This window comes from Mesoplodon mirus, assembly GCF_964341445.2.
Source record: "Mesoplodon mirus genome assembly, chromosome: 4".
In the NCBI taxonomy this organism is placed as follows: domain Eukaryota; kingdom Metazoa; phylum Chordata; class Mammalia; order Artiodactyla; family Ziphiidae; genus Mesoplodon; species Mesoplodon mirus.
The window spans coordinates 74049568-74063457 of NC_138979.1; the positions used below are offsets into that span (position 1 = coordinate 74049568).

The following is a 13890-nucleotide window of genomic DNA, read 5'->3' on the forward strand; positions in this document are numbered from 1 at the left end:
GCCAGCTTCCTGTGTGAGGGTGACTTCTTTAGTTGAGGGGCTGTGGTGTCCTGCCAGCAGGGGATTTACAGACTTGTGTTCAGAAGCTGGTGCCCAGAACTACCCTGGGGCCTGGCCTGACCTCCCCCAACCCTAGCTTGAGAGCCAGCCCACCCTAGAGGGGCTAGAACAAAGCACAGATTGGAAGTGCCCTCGGTGCTGCTGTTGACCTTCATCCCAGGGTCTCACTCACATTCCACATTTCATCCCCAAGAGGATGATTTTGCTGGGCTAAGCATTTAGCAAGAGACATGGTTTCTTAATTATTCTGAGAAAGCTTTTCTTTTTCTTTGCTAACTTGGCAAATATTTCTATGCATGGCCTTGTGTTTTATTCTTCCTGTAGAAGTACAGCTATTAGTATGAGAGGGAGTGAAGCTGTTATCAAGTCCGCTTCAGGCAAGTTTCAAGAACATAGGGTCATTGGAAGACAGGAAGACAGTAAAGGAGACTTATAGGAGACAGGAGACAGGACTTATAGGAGACAGGACTTAAAGGAGACTTATAGGAGACTTATTGGAAGACAGGAAGACAGTAAAGGAGACCAGCTCATATGGTCTAAGAAATACAGGTAATACAGGTAAAGTCTGGTGAGACAGATAAAAGCAGATCTTGACTAGTTAATACCACTTTAACTAACTAATTAATAGGACTATGATTTGATCAACCTAAGACCTTGAATCCTCTTAAGACAAACTCTCTTTCCCAGCATTATTGAGCTATCATTGATGAAACTGTAAGATATTTAAAGTGTACCACTTGATAATTTGTGAAAGGATTCCCCCCATGGAGTTTTTTAACATATTTACTTTGGGGGGTGGGGGGTGGATGAGAACATGTTTTAAGTTCCACTCTCTAAACAAATTTCAATTATACAATACAGTGTTGTCAACCATAGTCACCATGTTATACATTAGCTCCTCAGACAAGACAAACTCCTATCATGTAAATTGGCCAGTAATCTTAACCAATTTCAGATTGTTTAGTCAGGTCCATACTCTCCTTTTTCACTTGTATGTGCACCTCTTTTATTTTCAAATTTTATGGAAGCATAATTTACATAAAAACAAGCATATCTAGGTGTACTGCTCAATGAATATTTGAAACTGAGCTCTCTGTGTAACCAGAACCCAGATCCAGTGATCAGACAGTACCAGCCCCTGGGAAGACTCACTCATGCCACTTTGGTGTCCACTCCCTCTGGGGAAACCATAAACTGAGCGTTTTAATAACGTGGTGGATTTTTATAAGGTGGACATCTATGTGACTGTCCCCCGGGCAAGCACTCCATCAGCCATGAGGATGCCTCTCCCTGGGCCCCACCCCAGGCTCCCCTCTCTTCCCACAGGTAACTCGATGTTTGTAGTGACAGCTCCCTTGGTGTTTTCAACTTTGTGCGCTTGTGATTTTCGAATGAGTCAAGGTGAAAAGAGCAGCAGTGTTTGTGTTCCTGGCTTGCTAAGTTTGGCCCTTTACACCCAGAATACTGGTTGCTACTGGTTCTGCTATTATTGAGAGTCACTGAGCAGAAACAGCAGCAACGCTCCCTTTCACTTGTTTGACAGCAATTTGGGGGACTCCTGTGCTCCTGGTGAGGCTCACAGTTTCCCACCAAGACCCAGAAGGTTGGTTCTCCTTGTGAGAGTTGTCTCTCTCACCAGGGCCTCCTTGGAATTCTTTTGAAACTGACTCTTCCCTCAAAGGCTATGTTTATGAGCTTTTTAAAAACATTTTGTGGGGACTGGGAATTTCCAAAGAGTCCCCTGCAAATAGAGGTGCTGGTGCTGTGAATGATGTGCATCTACATTTGACACATGATCATCTTCCCACTTCTCTCCCAGGTGTCTCCACAGGGATCCCAGCTCCAATTCACATGGCACCCCGTTGCCAAATGGCTGAGGATGTCACCTCCGTGCATCCAAATGCAGCTGGTTGAGATGTTTTGTGATTTTAAATACAGAACTATCAACACCTCTTTGAGCTCCCCACTGGGACTTCTCTACCAAGCGTTTTTGTATCTGTTTTCAACTACATGCTTGTACAACTCTCCAGATCAGTTTCTTGTTATTAAACTATGTTCTAAACAGCAAGCCTGGTCCCACAGTGTGTTGGGCAGCTCTGGTGTCCTGTAGCACATGAGGATGAAGAGTTTGGTGGCCACTGTTCTTGTCTGTTTACCCACGTGAGCCAGGGGGACACAGGGCACTTCTGTCTGTACCCAGGTTACACCCTGGGTGTCAGGTCAGGTGGCCATGACAAAATACCCAGTCTGGGTGGCCTACACAATAGACATTATTTTCTCAGTTCTGGAGGCTGGAAATCCAAGATCAGGGTGCCATCAGGGTTGGTTTCTGGTGAGTCCTCTCTTCCTGACTTGTAGATGGCCACCTTCTCACTGTGTCCTCACTTGTGCTCTGTGTATGTGGGGGAGAGAGAGAGAGAGCTCTGATGTCTTTTCTTCTTATAAGGACACCAGTCATATTGGATTTGAGCCCTACCCTTATGACCTCACTTAACCTTAATTACCTCTTTAAAGGCCCCATCTCCAAACACGGTCACACTGGGGGTTAGAGCTTCAGCATCTAGGTTTGGGGGTGACACAGTGCTGTCCACAACACTGGGCATGATTAAAATGCATGACATCACTCTTACCAGCTGCCAGCCACCTTGCCTTCTTCCCAGCTCCAGCTGTCATCATGATTTGGTGGTTTTCCCTCATTCCCTGCCTATGGCTGCTCTTCTAAATTGAATTCCGACAGGACTGTTGAGAGAGATTATGACTCAAAGATCACAGTCTGAGTGCTCCTCTTCCCAGGTAGCACTTGAGTTTCTGCAGGGCACACTTACATACACTCTCAGATATGCTTTTGGGATATCTGGCCCTGTGGAAGCCTTAGTTGTCTCATTTTCCACATCACACATGACCGAGATAATTTTTAAGGAAAACACATCATGCCCCCCGCTCCCCAAACCCCAACTTTCCCAAGGGAGAGGGAGGACATCCTAACCCCCAGTGAAGGGAAAATTTGGTAGTGAGAGAGGGAGATAGAGGAGTCTTAAAGCTGTGGAAGGAGGACTAGCAAAGTTCCTTTGTGAATTACTGACAAAAATAAATGCTAAATGGTGAAGTTGATGAGAAAATGTGACTGTATTAAAACTTCTGAATTTCACTAGGGTCCCTTACTGTAGGAGTGTGGACGTCCACTTCATAGCGCCAGCTTACAGAAATATGGTCTGGTGGTGGCTGCCCAGGACCATGTGTAGGCATGCACATTCATGTGTGCACATGCAGAAACCCACATGTGTGCATGTACACACACGAGAGGTTGCCGAGGTGCAGACACCAAGCAGCCTTGGTAGGTATCATGCTATAGAATGGCGAAAGCTAGAAGACGGGTCTGTTACCCTCTCTCATGCTCAGGGAGCACACTCAGGGATTCAGAGGTCTTTGAAATGGAACTCGAAGGCTTGCATCACTTCTGCACTCACGGGTGCTGCCAGCAAGCTCCCACATGAGGAGCTAGCCATGGCCAGGGTACCCAGAAATGTTTGCTGAGTGACCAAAAGTGAGAATGAGGGCACGGTTCTGTGAGGGGGGTGGTCCTGTGCTGTGAGAGTCGACCCAGAGCAGGGAACTGAGGGTGCGGGGAAGCAGCAGGGGACTCAGGGCAAGCTCCATTTCTAGTCTCCATTGTCTGCTCTCCCAAGAGCCTAGATCTGGACACAGGTCAGTGGGGCAGGGGTCTTTTAGAGACCCCAGCACCCACCCTTCAGGCCCTGAGCTTGATTTATAAAGTCTCTGCTGACCTTTCCACCTGCCTCCCTGTCTTCTTGCTGGAATGGTATTCTTGGGGCTTGGCCTGCACTGCTTTTGTTCACCTTAGGATCTCGTGCCTGGCATGACGCTGTAACGTACAGGCCGTTAGGAAACACTGCATGAAGTATTTGTCAAAATAAAAGGGTTTCGGGCTTCCCTGGTGGCACAGTGGTTGAGAGTCCGCCTGCCGATGCAGGGGGCACGGGTTCGTGCCCCAGTCCGGGAAGATCCCACATGCCGCGGAGCGGCTGGGCCCGTGAGCCATGGCCACTGAGCCTGCGTGTCTGGAGCCTGTGCTCCGCAACGGGAGAGGCCACAACAGTGAGAGGCCCACGTACCGTAAAATAAATAAATAAATAATAAATAAATAGATAATAAATAAATAAATAAAAGGGTTTCAAGGATCTCCGCACAGACCTCCCTCCTTTGATGTCCTGAGGTGAACCTGCTGGGGGCCCTTTCTGGTGGGCATCTGGTCCTGGTGCAGAAGCCACTGAGCCTCTGTGGTGCAGAGCCACTGAGGCCCTCCAAGGAGCGGCACCTTGGTCATTTGAGGACTCCTGTCTGCTCCCTGGGGATCCCCTCCCCCCAGACACAAGTGCCATCCTGCCTGGAAGGTAGGAAATCTGCACGACGTCTCCATGCATTTGGCTCAAGCTGGCTGTGGTCTGTTGAATGTCAACAGTTATTTATTTCTCTTCCCTCCCCATCTCCCAGTATGTTTTGGTTTCCACAGAGTGCAGCAAACCGTTGGGATAAACTTTTTTGCTTCCAATTTGTAAACCCCAGGGGGAATTGACTGCTCCGTTTATACTTCACTCACTCAATTCATCTTGTAGGAGCTGCAGCTTTAGCCCAGCTACCCTTGAGTCCTCTGTGGAGACTTTCTGTGTGCTTCCCTCATCAGGGGTGGCATCTCTTCCTAAAGCTCTAGATCCTGGAGATGCCTGGGACGCCCAGAGTGAGGGCATGTTTGTTCTAAGCGGGAGTGCAACACAGCACACGTGGTCTTTCCTGGCTCTGACCACAGTCAAGAACCTCCCCCCCCACCCCATACACACACACACACACACAAAGCAGCAACTCGTGTGGCATTTGAATTGGCTACATGAGGTAGCCTGTGGCACAGAGGCTGCTGGGATGGTTACCAGTTAGCAGGAAACCATAATGCAGGGGGGATGGCTGGGCAGCTTCCTTGGGGGTGTATCAGCACATTCATTGCTTGGCTTGGAACTTCACACCTCCCCACCTCACTCCCAGCCCTGACCCGGCCATTCTCCTTTGGGGTGGGGCAGAAGGGGGAGCCTCTCTGCATTGGTGAACACACTGACGTGGGATTTTTTTCCCTCACTCACGCCTTTGGTGTTACATCTGAGAAGCCTTTGCCTTCCCCAAGGTCAGAGAAATTTAATTGTTTTCTTCTAGGAGTTTTGTGGTTTAGCTCTTATGTTTAGGTCTGTAATCCATTTGGAGTTCATTTTTGTATATGATCTAAAGAAGGGTATCTGACATCATTCTTTTGCATGTGGGTATCCATTTGTTTCAGCACCATTTGTTGAAAAGACTCTTCTTTCCCCCCACTGGATGGTCTTGGCACCATTGTGAAAAGTCAGCTGACTATAAATGCGAAGGTTTATTTCTGGACTCTTGGTTCTGTTCAGTTGATCTAAATGTCTATCTTTATGCATGTAGCACACTGCTTTGATTACTCTAACTTGGTACTAAGTTTCAAAACTGAGCATGTGAGCCCTTCAATGATCAGACTTGGAAGCTATTACCTTCACACTTTGTCTATTTACCACTTCATTTAACCTTGAGTAAGTTGCTGAGTTTTCAGTTTGTCAGTGTTCTTCTCGGTTAGATAGGTGTTAGGCACGGACATTTTTGAATTGCAGTGGCAGCTTCTGCAGTGCCCATGTTTAAGGAGGGAACCAGTGCCCCTTTTTATGCCATTGCCCCCTCCCCGTCCATGGTGTAGGGACAAAGGTCTTGACTAACTCATCTTCCTTCCACTGTGACTGACCCCAAGGGACCCAGAAGAAGAGAAGCAGGGAGACAGGGAGTCCTACTTGCAGTGGAATTGTTAAGACAAGGCTGGGTCTGGGAGGGATTATCCAGCTATGCCCCTGGGGGATGGAGGCATTGAGCTGGGGCAGAAAGCCATGGACAGCCTGGTCTGGAAAGCAGTGCTCCACAGTCCCAAGTGGTGGGACCACCGTCTCCTACCCTTACCATTAACATGCTTTCCCAATTTGTTAGAAACTATACCTGTCCTTCAGCATATATGGGGCTCTGTCCACTCTGTGCAGAATCCTTGAGGGGATTAGTGACTTACAGTGACCCTGTGAACCACTGAACTCAGAGAACACAGAAGCAAAATTGCAGAGGAGAAGGGCCTGGGTCAGTTAAATAATTTAGGTAGTATAGAGTCAGGAAATATAAGCAGGATATATAGGAAATGTAAGTTTAAATGAAAATTGAATTTCCTTGTTGCAACTGATAAAGACTTCATTGTGCCTGAGAATAGGACATGATTTTTGAGAATACAGCTAATTTTATTCATTCATGGTTTCTGCATGTGTGAATTCACCTACTCGTTAAAGTTTATTTGGAACTCCAAAATCAATACTAACAGCACTTTTGTGGTCATTTGCAGACACATGCAGAGTGGTGAAATATTTGAGTCACCCAACAGGCACGTTCCCAGAAGATATCAAACAAGGCAGTATTTTGCCATCTTGTTTCAGCTCTCATGCTGTGAATAAACATCCTTTTTGAGGTCTGACACCTTGTTTTTCGTATTTTTATGCTTTTTGTGTTGATTTTGCTGTTTTGAATGGCCTCCAAAGATAGTGCTGAAGTGCTGTTTAGTGCTTGGAAGCTCAAGAAGGCTGCCATGCGCCTTGCAGAGCAAAATACTAGATGAGCTTCATTCAGGTGTGAGTTATAGGACTGTTGGCTCTGAGTTCAATGTTAATGAATCAACGATACATATTGAGTAAGGTGTCTTTAAACAGAAACACGCATAAAACAAGGTTATGTGTCACTTGACAAAATGTGACCAGAGGCTCACAGGAACCAAATCCTGTATTTCCCCTAGAACCAATGGTTCTATATTCCAGCATTCGGGGTTCATGGTGAATTTTTAGAATCTAAGTACCGTGAGTAACAAGAATAGACTGTAGTTACTTTTCACTTGTCACATCCTGGGCTCTAAGACATTTGTTTCTAATGCCGTTCACAAATTCAAATCATACCTCCAACCAACCACTTAGTGAGTTTCCAAGAGCACAAGAACTTGTGGATGAGCCTGAATATGAAACTCAATTTCAACCACTGTGATTGCCGTGAGAATAGATGTAAATTGCCTTCTCGTAATAGGCAGCGTGGTGTGCCAGTGATAACCATGATGGTGTTGGCTTGTTGAGCAGCTGGTGGAAGAAATTTGACTGTCTCTCTCAGAGGCAGAGCCTGAGAAGGTCTGAGTAATGGGCAACAGGGCCAACAGCTGTAAACTGTTTACACAGACAATTTGCTGGATAAACCAGAGTTTATACAGTTGGGTGTTGTTTATTCCTTAAATCTAGAAAGGATCATATGGTCAACTCTGAATTTAAGAATTATGTGCTTACACCACATACTTTTCTACTAAAAAAGAAAATAATTAAACCTCCTCACCCAATTTGTTCCCCAAGCTTGTGCTCCTACCAAGAAAAAGGAAAGAATGGAGAAGAGAGAGTGTCCACACTGAGTTGATTTGCCTGGGAAGGTGGGTCAGGAGGCTCTGGTGGATGTGATCTGCTTTGGGATGAATTAAATATACTTCTTCAGGCATCAGAAAAACACTTTACAGCCCTTCATTTCTACCTCCAGTGTTTCAGACTTTTGCTTCCCTAATCTGTGCCAGGGTTATAGTAGAGGTGGAGAGAGTTGCCCTTAGGATACAAGCACACACTCAATTATGTGTTGACTATAAACTTCCTTCATTATCTGCTGCCTTAAGGGCTGTAGCTCAGAATCAAAATCCGGAGGGTTTTTGTTGTTGTTATTTTTTTTTAATTAGTCTCTCACCTTGGCCTCTGCTATATGTCACCTTGAATAAATGAAATATAACCAGTAACTTTAACTTTCATAGCGAGTACACACTCAATGTACTAGGTTTAAGCCAAAAAAAGAAGAAAAAATTTAAAGATCTGTAATGACTTCACCATGTCCTAGAGGTAACTACTGTTAATGTGGCTGCACATATCCCTCGAGTCTTTTTATCTTTAGGATTAAAAACATTTGGACTTAAACACATGAAACCTTTACTGTATCCCACCCACATCTCAGCATAAACACACGTGACGATGTACAAAAATCTTCTAAATCCTCCAAGCTTATCGTCTTCGCTGGTTACCAAAGCTTTGGTGCAGGAGGCCCAGGGTTTGCCTGGGGGAGCATGGGTGTTGGAGAAAGATAACCCTACATTTGTACCCAAGTCTGGGCCCTGATCAGCTACATAACTGGATGCTGAGCCTTCATTTCCCTGTCTGTAAAGTGGGGCCAGTAATACCTTCCAAATAAGGGAGGACCAAGCATGCAGAGCAGCGCTTGCCTGTGAAGAGAACCGTAATAAATGCCAATTGCCTTTCTGCTTCGCTTTTGTTCCAAGGAGCTCTGAAAACATGTGGAATTGATGTTTTTTTAAAATTTCAAAAATAAGTTCTACTCTTATTTCTCTGGTGGAGAATTTTAAATCATGGAAGACTGAAACCATTGAAAGAACCACTCTAGGGTCTGAGAAATCCTTGCTATCTGTGTGGGGAATTCCAGTTACTTAAGAAGGTCCCTCTGCTTCCACAGCTTCAGCATGGACATTAGCAGAACCTGTGTTTACAGACTTCCTTTCTTTAATTAAAAGAAAAAAATCAGTGCAGAGAACACTGGTTTTTCCTCATTTCTAGACAAGTGCTGAGGTGGGATTGGGCAGGGTTTCCAGGTTGGTGCCTTTGCAGCCTGACGAGTTGGGGTTTCTCTGCGTCTCCATCAAACTCTCCTCTCTAGACTGCTGTTTCTTTCCAGAAAACATGGAGTAGTGGTGGGCTTTGTTTTCCGCTGCAGCTCCTGGTTTAATTACCATCTATTCCCTGCAGCTCTTACTTTTACAACAATCTGGGATTCTCTCCAGACTTTGTTTTGTGAGTTCTAAGCATTTTCACACCGTCGCTCGTAAACACACAAGCTCCCGTCCTCCATTTTTCTGGGCCATTTTTGTTGACGTATTTTGCCTTGCTCGGTTTTATGACTGGGCTATTCACGATTGGAATAAACCTTTAAAAGCACTAGACCTTAATCCACCTTTGTGTGAAAGCATTTCTTATAAATAAACTAATGCTTTGTTTTCTAGTAAGAAAAAAAATCATATGCACCTGGAAAAATTAAAATGCAATTATTGGAAGGCCTTCTACTTAGCTGTTTCCCTAGTGTTGTATGTTACCCAATTAGAGTGGAAACTCAGGATGCCTGTTCCGGGTGCCGAGTGTAGCCGAGGCCAGGGGATGTGTTTCTGTGGCATTTAAAGTCTGCTGGTTCAGCAGGCGCTTTTGGGACAGCGAGCTCAGCACAGCTGGCCTTGGATGTCTCTCTTTCCCCCCTCACCAGACAACTCCTCCGGGGTGAGCACATCTGATTGTTTCTGATTGATTCATTGACCCAGGAGGCTGGGTATGGCTGGGTGTGCGTTTGAGTGTGTGTGTGTGTGTGCGCGCGGCATGCGTATGCCATCAGTGCCATGTGGAAGTACTCCAACTACTCACTGTTGGACTTTCTGCAGCAACCCACAAAGCATTTTTAAACAAAACCGTAATAATGACCTCAACGATATCAGAAAGGGCAGATCGTGTCTTTCCTCCTTCCCATGGTCTGCATTGCTGGATTATGATGCCCATATGCTAAAAAACACATCTTGAGGCCAAATAACATTTCCTTTTTTTCTTTCTTTTTTGTAAAAAAAAATTTTTCTTCAACCTTGGCCAAGCGTGTTGCATGCTTCCAAATAAAAGCAGATACGTGCTGTGGTGCCCAGCTCAGTTTGCTGAGTGTGAGTTGAGACCTTGAGCCGGGGTGTGCAAGCTTGTCTGCCCCTTGCAGGGGTTGCAGGGGAGTGCCCTGTGTGTGGCTGAGGTCCGCCCCAGCTTGATTTTGATGTCAACAAATAGGATGTTGGTTTAGGTCTTTGGGAGCAGGGAGGGAGGTTCATTTTTAATTAATTAATCCGCCTGTTCATTCTCCTCTGCCAGCTCCTTCCCTCCCCGGCTCCTGTGCCTGCAGGGCCGCTGTCAGCTTCTGATATACTTCCGGCACATTAGTGAAAGGGAGCAGCGTGCAGCCTGGCAGTGGGTAGTGTCTCTTGGTGGAGAACAGGTGCCCTCACTCGGGTGGCCACAGCCCTTCCAAGGCACAGGGCTGGCGGGCAGAGTCCCTATCCACCTGGTCACCAGGCACCAATAGCCAGTGCACACCTGGCTGCCGGGCCAGCAGAGCCACTGCCCTCCCCACACCCCTTGTGAGCTCACAGCGAGGGCAGCACTGAGCCTGCTCAGGCATATGGCCCCCTGTGCCACCAGCCACTCATTCATTTCACAGGGTATAGTGAGGAGTCAGACGCCACCAGTACTCAAGTTCCATCCCAAGCCCTTCAGGGTCCATGGACTCCGGCTTTTGTTGAGATATGTCCTGGGGGTTCCTGGATGGGGTCGTGGTGATATCCTTCCTGGGTGCAGAGCTAAGAGGGAGTGTGGAGGGCTGCCGTGGGCAGTATCAGCCCTGGAGTGTCAGCCTGGAGACGTGTGGCCTGTGCACAGCTGATGCCCAGCGTTCTTCAGCTGTGCCTGGTCCGTCCAAGGCCCCCATCCTGTTCACACGCGCCTCTCTGCCGTAATAATCTCTCTCCCCTGGAGCACTGCCATCGTCCACCAGAGGCTGGCAGCCTCCTGTCCTCTGTACCCAGCCCCCTTGCTCACACCATTTTCCTGAGTCTGGTACCCACCCCTGGTTGCCTTCATCTTCCCGTCTCAGGGAAGGTCCTTGGGCCCCGTCATGTTTGTGCAGAGTTGAGGGAGTTGGGCCGTGGGACCCATCCTCCCGAATGGCTTCCAGGCCCGTACTCTTCCAGCGTCTTTCGTTGCTCCTGGGCCCCGGTCTCGTCCTCCTCAGGGCTCCTGAAACATTTTTCTGAACATTCTGCACCTTCCGTGGCCTGCTCTCTGTGAGTCCCGGTCCCGATCCGAGCTCACCCCCTGAGAGCATTAACCCTAATAAGGCCGGGACTGGGTGAGAGAAGGAGGTGCCCAGGATGTGAAATTTGAGGAGGCCCTCCATCCTTCTCAGGGTCGGCTCCTGAGAGGGAGACCCTCCTTGAACCTTGTGCACTGGGTGCCTCGACTTTTTGGCCTCACCTGGTCCCAGCCCTGGATGCTGAATTTGGACAGGTCTGGCTCAGCATCCCAGCACGAGGTGCCAGTCCAGGTGACCTTGGGAAAGTTACCTTTTCTCTCTGAACCCCAGTTTTTCTGTTGCCTCCATCCCGGGTAACGAGGACTTCATTAGATAATCTATGTAAACCACTCAGCACGTTGCCTGACGTATGTTAAATGTTTGAGAGATGTTTGTGGTTGTTAATACTATTATTATTATTATTATTAATAGGCGAATACGAAAGCATCACACACCAGCCAGTCTCCATATGAGCTCTGGAATGACAGGTCCAGTCCCATGGTCATCCTCGCCCCCGTTTGCCCCTCTTGATGATGTGTGATGTTGACCATGTGGATTTGCCCTGCGAGGTCAGGGCCTCGCACATTCTGAAGAGGATGTGTTTTGTGTCTCTGCTGCAGGAATTGCTTACTTAGGAGGTGTGTGCAGTGCTAAGAGGAAATGTGTGCTTGCCGAAGACAATGGCCTCAATTTGGCCTTTACCATCGCTCATGAGCTGGGCCACAAGTAAGTATCAGACTCTGGATTGTTCTGCCTCTTTAAATGCTTTTCTGAATACATATTTTTTTCACTCAGATTCTGGAAGTTCTAAAACAGTGCTGCTGAATGCCTTTACTTCCTCTAGAGTAAGGACCTAGGCCAGCAAGCCTGGGTCCCAACCCTTCAGGGAACCCAAGAGATCACAGAACAGACTGTCTCTGAGAGTGGAAGTGCTTATTTGATGTTTGCTTTAAGTCTGTTCTTAAAGCACATGCTGTAAAGGGAAGAGATTTTCTCAGTGTTGTAGTGAGTTGTATCCCCTTTCCCGGACCACCATGATCTTGATTCACTCTAAATATGCTGTTCAAATAATGGGATTTATCTTTGTGCTATTGAATTTCTGGGTGGTTGTTTTTTTTCAGCCAGTTTCAAACAAAGTCCAACTTTCTGAAGGTAGAATGTCAGTGTCTTAGTTTAAAGAATCATCAGCTATTGCCTTTGCACATGGAAGTTCTTCCCTTGAGGAGGAAAGAACCACAGAGCCTTAGAGCCCAAAGATGATGTGGAGGGAATCCGAGGCAGCCTCCTGGTTTTTTTAGGTGAGGAAAAAGAAGGTCCGAGGGGTTGAATGGCTGGCCCAAGGCTGAGATCACCTGCAGGAAGTCTCAGGGGGCAGAAAACCAGCTGACTCTCAATCTGTGGCCCGAGGGTTTACTCTTTCTCCTGGAGTAGGTGTCTGTTTTATGTTTCTCTGAAGGAAACATTGTGATATGACTGCTTAAGAACTTTAAATAAATAAATTGAGGAGGCCAAAGCATGCAAAACAATGGAAAAATTTATATTGGACCGAAGAGAACAAAATTAAATGGAAATCTAGTTCTCGGGGAAAAATATATATTGTAAAGTTTTCCCAGTGCCCGAGATAGTAAGATGCCTGGAACCCTAAAGGTGAACTCAAGCTTCTGCAAGAGTAGAGGCAATGAATAAGGAGTACAAAAGCAGTTGTTTTCCCCTAGTATTAGCCATATCTGTGGCTTGATGTTTTTACCTTGCTTTGTTTATCTGGTCCCATTTTAATTTTTTTCACTCCTGTAGATGGGTTTGTTGTTGACTTTTCTGTACCTGTTGGGTATCATGATGTGAGTACAGAGAATGAAAATAATCTTACGTGTATTTCCTGGGACTAAGGGGAAAATAACATGTTATTGGCCAAGAGAAGCAAGATAAGTAGTTATCTCTACCTACACATTTATTTCATCTTGACAGTATTTCAGAAATATTGGTGACAACACTTTGCCCATACTAGTTTGCCTACACTACTAGAAAATAATTTTTTTAATTATTTGTAATCAAATTTGTATTCATATCTCAGATTTGTTAAAAAAAAAACAATAACAAAAAAAAAACAACTAGAAAACCCCACCCAATAGTGGTTGCTGAAAGAAAAGTACAAATGAGTATGGCTTTGGCAAACATCTTCTCACTATCAAATGCCCCACCCAGCCCAACTTAGTACAGTGGAATCAACTCCCTAACAGTTGTGAGAATGCAGAGTTGTCAAAAGATTTCCCAACGCGCAGGGTGTGTGGACCTTTGAAGAGGTATATTTATGTGAACTGCTGCATCCCATGGCAGTAGTCACCTCCGCATGTGAGCACACAGGGGCTGCCTTTTCTCCTTGGGCATTAAGAACACAGAGCGCCGTTCCTCCCTGATCTGTGCAGTTGTGCTGGATCAAACACTGGCATCTTAACACGGGAGGTCTGCAGATGAATGATTAGATTCAGTCATATACAAGTAGCCTTTAGCTACAGTCTGTTTAGAATTTCTTGGAGGACTCTTTATAGCTTGCTACTGAACTCTATAATTACCTGCAAAAACAAACACCGTATTGTTAATCAAAGCCAATAAATCCTGATAGCATTTGGTCCTGCCCCTAGTTGGGCAATTATGGTTTTCCCAGAGAAGTCTCTCATCTCTGATTATTCGAAAGCGTTGGGAAGCAGATCCCTCAAGGATGAAGCCACAGTCTCCCTATCCACAGACCCCTCTGGTCACCCGGCTCAGAGCAGCCAGAGA

The 13890-nt window shown here is 46.4% G+C and overlaps 1 protein-coding gene across 5 annotated transcripts in view; it reads left to right on the forward strand.

Annotated features, from left to right (window-relative positions):
- The window catches only part of ADAMTS17 (ADAM metallopeptidase with thrombospondin type 1 motif 17), a 351667-nt gene that overhangs the window by 150644 nt on the left and 187133 nt on the right, over positions 1-13890 (forward strand). For all 5 annotated transcript variants that reach the window (XM_082617115.1, XM_082617116.1, XM_082617117.1 and 2 more), the window contains one exon: positions 11733-11838. In XM_082617115.1, coding sequence (XP_082473241.1) covers positions 11733-11838 — 106 coding nt within the window. The remainder of the gene's footprint in view (positions 1-11732; positions 11839-13890) is intronic.